The 8,072-nt window shown below is 41.4% G+C and overlaps 1 protein-coding gene across 1 annotated transcript; it reads right to left on the bottom strand.

Annotated features, from left to right (window-relative positions):
* znf706 (zinc finger protein 706) lies at positions 1 to 2,676 on the bottom strand. The gene is made up of 3 exons (XM_079175533.1): positions 2,577 to 2,676; positions 1,132 to 1,277; positions 1 to 894 (listed from the first exon to the last, which is right to left on the bottom strand). The coding sequence occupies exons 2-3, from the start codon at positions 1,264 to 1,266 to the stop codon at positions 799 to 801; spliced, it is 231 nt and encodes a 76-aa protein (XP_079031659.1). The 5' UTR covers positions 1,267 to 1,277; positions 2,577 to 2,676; the 3' UTR covers positions 1 to 798.
* Positions 2,677 to 8,072: the final 5,396 nt, after the last annotated feature.

The raw sequence follows: 8,072 nt of genomic DNA on the forward strand, positions 1-8,072 counted from the left end.
TCAGGCAGAAAAGTTGTCATTTTATGAAAAGAAACACAGATATACAACAAAGTAAAATTTAATAAAATGCTATAATACATCATTGAAGCATTCATTTTCTAAGTGTACATATGTTGCTGACACGCTCCCATTAAATCTGATTAACTTACAACTCAAGTAGCAGCTTTGAGATGGGTGGAAAATTTCACATTTTTGTGACCCAACATAAAATTCTTATTAGATGAAAGATTGCAGTATTATATGGCAGACAGCATTGTGGAATAATTCCATATTAAACAACTAATATGAGAATATGATCCTTTTTTTGATCCAATACTCAAAGTACACATTTGTTATATCATTATCTTGATTGCAGCAAATATAAAAATTCTCCCACCCAAGCGAAATCCGTGCTTTGTTTAAGGAAGCCGTTTCCTTTTACCTCACGTGTCATGTTAACCCATCAAAAGGCTCAGATAGAGAGGTACGAGCGTTAGCACCAAGACACATCAGGGCAGCGAGGCATCTGTTCAGAGGAACTGTGTGAATGAAGAGAGAAACTTTCACCACTTGGATTGAATCGGTCTTCAGTGGCCCTGAAATTAAAACGGGTGTTTAAGTTTAGTTCTGCATGTAATTAAACACAAGCCAAAAGAGGACTGGGTGGGAGGAAGCACTGTGTTAAAGGCAACCCGGCCCGTTTAAAGCCTAAATGAAGTTAACTGCTTCATGTTAATTACGTCAAATCAGCCTTTCCTGTCAGACTGAGACCAAGTGCAGAGTCGGTGCAGGGCCGTGAAGGAAGTCCAGGGTGAGCGTTTATGCCTCCACTCCCTCTAACTCAGGGGGCATAGGGGATTTCGGGTGCTTGCTCTCGAAGTGTTGCTTGAAGGTTTTTGGGTCGGGCATCTGGGACTGCAGGAAGGGATAATACATCCAACAAATATGTTAAAATTTAGGGAAATGGCATAGGCCTAATCTTTGGAAAATATAGCTTCTCAGTGATCAAAGGATGTTATACAAATATAAAATATAAAAAAGGGACCAAACGCCAGCAGAATTAACAATTTTAATGGAAATGAAACATCTTTTCCCCCATCCAGAGTCAGGTTTGGGCTTTTCGGGGTGTCACAGTTGAGACGTCATACTCACCCTGCACACAGCGCAGGTGAACACTAGCGCTGCCATGGCTGCCGTCTTTTGATCGTGACCCTTGGCCTTTTTCATCTCCGCCTGTTTCTTAGCGTTTTTCTGCTGAGACTGCAGCTTTTGATGCCCGCGAGCCATTCTGGCAAAGCCTAAAGGGGACGAAGGATGGACAATTGACTTCAGGTTTACTGATACACATCATTTATTGTTGTTGGTTGGTACACATCTACCACAAACAAGTCAGTTAGTAACAGACTATCAATAGTTCTTATAGTGTACAGAAGGATGTCATAACACCATGTTTCCTGCAACTCTCTCATTATTGTCTGTATTATTTGTCTTTTGCAGGGCTAATCCAAAGCCTTTCTTACAATCAGCTACTGTAAAAAGCAAGTAAAAAGGTCAGGCAAAGTGAACAAGATAAAGCTTCAGTGAACTGAAGTGCAGGTGCTTCAGATAAAACACAGACAGGGCTATACAACCTTGACTGGCATAAGGGTAGGGAGTAACGGATTTCATTAAACAACGTGGGAACTGCTTAGCCAGGAAGCAAGTTTACAAAGTTATTTGGATAAACCTGGTTCCAGGTTTTAATCAGCAAAGACAACATATGTTTCTTAATTAAAGCAGGACAAGGTTTAGCAGATTGATCTCCAGATTTACTGCAATATTGAGCGCACTTCAAAAACGGACCAAATGACCTAATATCAGGCATCGAAGCAGCACCCACCTTATGGCTCTTACCAGTACATTCACTTTAGTGGTGCATGCTCCCAAATGATCAAACTCTGATTGGGGACTTCAAAGCCCCTGAAGGTCTAAGGACATTGGGGGGGGGATGCCCACTTTGTTCAGTTAGTAATCGACCCTTGCCTACTAGCAAAGCCTATAAATAATACGCTGTTAGTCAGCTATTCAGTGGTAACTAGCGTTGTTTAGCTTGTGGGCAATATAGCACGCCTGCTAAGCACTCAGCATGTATATTCTGTCAACACCATTAGCTTTTCATTGGTGCTTAGAGCTTGAGGAATATAATGCAATTACTAATATCGGTGATATAACTCCTCAGATACAGAAAACAATGAGAGGATACAAACAGAATTAAGCTAATGTTTGTATCTTGAGAGTTAATATCCTCTGCAGCTCTTAAGTTTACTACTCGGACAAAGTCCTCCTATTGGGCTCACTGAGAAAAAAAAACAGATGTTACCACAACACATCTGTCTCACTGTGATCGAGGTGACACAGTTAAAATTAATTGTATTAATCGAGCTGTTGCCTGGAGCTGTAACGTGGGTTAGCCTACATGTTAGCCTACATGCTACATGTTAGCCTACATGCTAGCCTCAGCTATGGCGTTAGCTAGCCGGCTAACCTTAAACTGAATATTTAAAAGTACGAGCGGTATGTGAAAGCTTATACAAGTTTAAAAGGACAGCAATTCTTACCTCTTGGAAATAACAATGCGTGTCGTTTTCTAGGCGCACACACAGAAGTGTGACAGCTGCTCGGTTCCCAGACAGCTGAAGGCTACTGTTGCATTCAACGACACTCGTAATATACGATCTCAGGGGTACACAGGGGTCTACAAGGCAGCAGTATACCAAACTGCGATTTTAAGGATAATAGGATAACGCAAATTATCCATCAGTATTATAGCTGTGATTGTTCGCGAAAGAGGTAAATTAATATAGGTTTTCATTGTCAGACACGGTGCTTTTGCCTGCTGTAGGGAATAAATTAAGCAACCAATGGAATTAACCACGGAAGCTCCCTTGGGACACTTTATTTCTACGATTATATGACGAATCCATGAACGCACCGATAGGGCTGGCTGACTGTAGGTAGTGTAGAGACGCCGGAAGGGTCGCCCCCATGTGGCAGAGTTTGGTTGGTACATTTACACATAAACTGACATTTGGAGAGGAAAGTGAATCCGATTTTCTTAAAATATAAGATGTTTTTCATTAAATGCTTCATGATGATCCCAAGATGGAATTTACAGTTTATCCACTGCTTAAATCATAACACGTTTGTCCTCATTATTGCATGGTCATATGCATTACAGTATAAAGTACAATATTTACCTCTGAGATGTTGTAAAAAGTACAATATTTTCCTCTTTAGACATCAACCAGTTACAATTTTTAGAGGCTGCCTGTTTTTCTTTTAAAGGTAAGCAGGATTTCTTTATTTCACAGCTGGACTTTTTTCCACCACAGTGAAGCGACGTTTTACAAACTATACTTTTTAAAATTTAAAACACACTTCACAACTAATTAATATGAATTAGCTACTCAGTGTCAGCCCACTGATTCTATAGATCAGGTCACATGGTGTTCAAGGCTCCTCCTCGTTAATGTAGTGGACATTATCTCCGCCTGGGTCAGCGCCGCAAGAACGGTATTCGATTCCCCGACGTAACACATATTTTCTTTTTGTTGTATTTTTACTACTTTTTTAATGTATTTTCATGTTTTTGAAGAGAGTAAAGAAAAGAACCATACGTCTGTTGAGCCTGTGGTGAAGACAGGAGATTAAAGCTGGAGTTACAGACCTGCTTTAGCTGATTGTATCTATTTTCCAAGATTCATCCCCGAAACGATGCCTCAACTCCGCCGACATGCTGCTCAAACGCTCTGCGTGTTTGGAAGCACATACCTGTGTGAGCAGCTTTTCTCTGTGATGAAGATGAAGAAAACCCCACACAGGAGTCATCTCACTGATGCACACCTTCACTCCATCTTGAGGGTTTCCACAGCACAGAACCTAACGCCAGACATGAATGAACTGGCAGCCAAGAAAAGATGCCAAACATCTGGCTCTGGTACATATGCATAAAATAATGTAGCCTATTTCTTTTTGCACTTTGTCCAATATCCCTTCTATCAATGTTGACCCTGTTTTGCCCTCAATGTAGTCCTAATGTTTCATTGTTTGTTTAGAATTAGGAGATGGCACACCTATTTCCAATTGTCTCTGCTGCGTAAGTATGCAATTAAAAGGACATTTGAGAAAGATTATGTGCCAAAATGTCACCTTTTTTCATTTGATTGTTTTTCTTTTTGTTTGTTTTATGTAGAAAATAGTTGTCTACCTGTTGTACAGATCTGTATAATTTGTTCAGCGTTGGATCTCTCTACACTGGAAAGCATTTTGTAACTTTGTCTGTTAGATTGTTTACTATCTGTTGAACCTTCTGCGCCACATTCTGTGTTACTGTTGGTTTTACTACTAAGCTAAACACCTCCAACCTGTCGGTATAATAATGTGTATGCACTGCACCCAAACTCTTTGCATACTTTTTGAGAGACAAGTGATTACAACGAGCTGTTACCCCAGAGAAACACAAGGGGGCAGGTACGTATGACGACAACTGTATAAAGGAGTATTGTGTGGGACAAATCCGTTGCTGAGCCACCAGCATCCACAACATGTACACACAGGCTTTAACACTATAGCTGACGTAGTATAGTAATGGTTTGTAATCATGTTTAAATAGCTGAATTATCAGTACAACAATCTCAAACATATCAAATATGTACTGCAGGCATTGCCCAGTAAAATCAGTCTTGACTATTTGACAGCATTCATTGGTGTATGTTTTTATTAACAGATGCAGCACAACTTGCACAGCCCATGATGTGATGATCAGATAGTTTATCTTTTCTACCTGTGTTTTTGGTTGTGGGAACAGTGGAGCTGTTCACCTCCGCTCTGTATTTGACTGTATGCAGCTAATATGGAAATTGACTGCAACTCCAGTTTTCACATGATGGAAAGAAAGACTCCCATACAATCCAAATAACATCAACATATAAATCAGTCAGACATATAATTCTTTATTAAAAATAAGTCAAAGTGTGTTTATTTGTATTCACCAACAAGTCATTTTATTACTCATTCCTGGTGGAAATCTTCCAGACAGTTAGGTGTCATGACTTTCCTGAAGAAATGTTATCATTGTGAGAAAAGTCTGCAGCCTGCCATTGTACCCCCTCCTCCTTCCTGCTTTTATCCCCCTTCATCATAAGAGAAGAGAGACAATCCTTTCAGTCTTTTGTGTAGAGGGGTGGGGGATATCTCTCACGAGAAAAGGATGTGATTATGCTTTCAGAAGGAGGCTAAAAAAGTAAAAAGAAAGAAGGGAGGGGGGCTCATTTCCCCCCTCCCTTCCCCACCCTGATGTTGTTGTGCATGGGACTTGCTAGCTTAGGTTTGGGGTGAGGCTGTCCAGCCTTAGGGCCTGTGTGAAAGCAAATCTTCCAGGTGTCAGCTTCTCAATAGCGGAGGAGAATTTCATATGGCTCTCCATTGTGTGTATGAATAAGCAGGGGTTTGCCGCAGACAGCCTGAGATTTTACCCCCCCCCCACATTTGGGAATTTTCTTCCCGCCACAAGGGTTTTCAGGTTCACTTTCGGCTCAGCCAAGTTGTTTTTGAAGGATTTCTTTTGTTGTAAATGATCTCTTACAGTCTCTGATTTATGTTTCTCACTGCACAACCGCATACATAACCAGGGTCAGCTATAGTTTTCAAGAGGATAAGCCAGGGTCAGGAAAGAGTTTTTAAAGATGCATTTCAGGGTAGAGAATCGTGGTCTGGCAACCGACCTTCCCTCAGAGAGGGAGAAACTGGGGCCGTCAGGGAGTCAGTGTGACCTCCTTGTTTCTCTGGAGGCTGTTGAGGGAAGAGGAAATTTGATTTCCTCTTCCCCATTGGCAACTTCCTCTCCCTGCTCGCCCTCCCCCTTCATGCTTTCCCTTTTTTTTCCAAACCAACAGGTTTTGCCACAGTCCACTGCCGCCGCTGCCGCACCACCGTGACAAGTCACAATGTTGCCAGACCAGTCGGGCTGTACACAAGCCGTGACCCAGTCACAACACATCCACATGCTGGCAACTCTCACTGCCGCCTTTAGAGGCCTCGTTACCACGTGATTTAAATGACATGCAGTCTAAAGCACACACAGGGTTTGTTAAAGCATTTAACAGCAGTGTTTGTGCCAAAGAAAAAATGAGATCAAAGATCAAATATTAAACCACCAATATCACACATCGATCTATCTCTGAGGGGGGGGGGGGAGTTCAAACCAAACTTAATGGTACAAATTGAGTTGAATGTATCTGTTCACTGGTTTATTAAAACTGACCCACATCAAGATGGCAAACCATGCCTTCAGGTTAATGAAGGTTCATTTCTTACCTCGACACACACACATCCACTTCTACACGCAGAGTGCAACTGAAGGAGAGGCGAGGCCCGGGGTCGGGCAGACAGACACTCATTGTGAAGGTGGTGACGAACAGCAGCAGCTCTGAAGCAACTGTGGCCGTTAGTGAGTGGAGTCAACAGCATTGGATCAATTGTCAGTTTAAAACACATATGTCATGGCATTTATGATTCATGAGACTATTCTAAGTCATCTCACCTTCCTCCCCATGTCATCCTCCTCTTCCTCCATCCCACCATGTTTTCCTCACCGTCTGTCTCAGCTGTGACTTTCTGTGCTCAAACAGGTAGACTCTGACACCTAATCCTGGCCAAGTCCAGACAAGCTGCTTCTCCCTGCGAAAAAACTCCAGGTATGTAGGATACACCTTTCACCTCTCTCACAGAGTGGGACACACGCACACACACACACACACACACACACACACACACACACACACACACACACACACACACACACACACACATACAGATGAAGGTATTCTGTGGCTCTTGGCCCATGACTTTCCTGTCTTGCTCATGCCTGCTTGTGGCAGCTTGTACAGTAGCCTTCACACTATTCCAGCTGTCATACATGGCCAAACATTCCAGTGGGGAGGAGTCCAGTGGGGAAAGGTACAGATAGGGAAAAAAACAATACATAACCATTATCTTGATTAAGTCAAGCAAAACTTCTCTCATTACTTCTCAGTTAGATTTCTGAGTAGAGTTAATGATTCATATATGAACAGATTTTGAGACAACGGGCCCCACGTTGTTTGCAGTTGTTTTGTGTCTCTTTGTGGTAGTTTTACATCTCTTTGTAGGTATTTTGTGTCTCTTTATGCAAGGTAGTTTTGCTCTCTTCGTGATAGTTTTACATAGTTTTTTGTGTGTAATTGTTTTGCATCTATTTTGTAGTTGTTTTGCCACTGTTTATAGCCGTTGTGAGTCTATTTATAGTAGGTTGCGCTTCTTTGTAGTCGTTCTCTGTCTCTTTGTGGTAATTTGTGTCTCTTTGTAGTTGTTTTGTGTCTCTTTGTGGAAACTTCTGTCTCTTTGTAGTCGTGCTGTGTCTCTTTGTGGAATTTTTTCGTCTATTAATAGTCATTTTATGACAGCAGAACGCCAAGTTTCAAATTAGGCTTTAATTAACAAAACAGAAGATTTAGAGACAGAATAGAAACAAAACACCTGTACCAGAAAGTAGACAAAACAAGACTTATATCAAATATATCATGTAGTTGTTCTGTGTCTCTTCGTGGCAGTTTTGTGTCTCTTTGTACTTGTTTTTTGTGTATTTGTGGCGGTTTGTACTTGTTTTTTGTGTATTTGTGGCGGTTTTGCATAGTATGTAGTTGTGTTGCATCTTTGTGTACACGTTTTATTTGACTTTCCAACAAGAGATGTTTACATTAATTTCAAACAGAGGCTCTGGGCACAGACCCAAGTGATCACAAGGCCTGTGCTCGGGAGCCCATTCAGTCGTCCACAGATGTAAAAGTGTTGATAAAGTTAGATAGAAATATGTGTGGGATACATCAGCTGTTCGTCATATTTCTCCTCTACTTTAAATGTATTTTTGTCTCTCTTCCTCTGTTGTCATTCTGTTGTTTATCTCTGTCCACAGTGTGTTGTTTGCAGAAAAGGACTCAGCCTATTATTTATCTAGCAGTTCCATTCAAACACATACAGAGAGAGCTCAGCAAAGGCCCAGGTGCTCTGTAAAACAA

This window comes from Pholis gunnellus (genome assembly GCF_910591455.1).
Source record: "Pholis gunnellus genome assembly, chromosome: 16".
NCBI lineage: Eukaryota > Metazoa > Chordata > Actinopteri > Perciformes > Pholidae > Pholis > Pholis gunnellus.

Excerpts from the sequence above, each read along its gene's own strand:
- znf706 (XM_079175533.1), bottom strand. The coding sequence starts at position 1,266 with ATGGCTCGCGGGCATCAAAAGCTGCAGTCTCAGCAGAAAAACGCTAAG. Across the intron at positions 895-1,131 it reads TCACCTGCGCTGTGTGCAGG|TCCCAGATGCCCGACCCAAA; the intron begins GTGAGTATGACG and ends CCCTTCCTGCAG.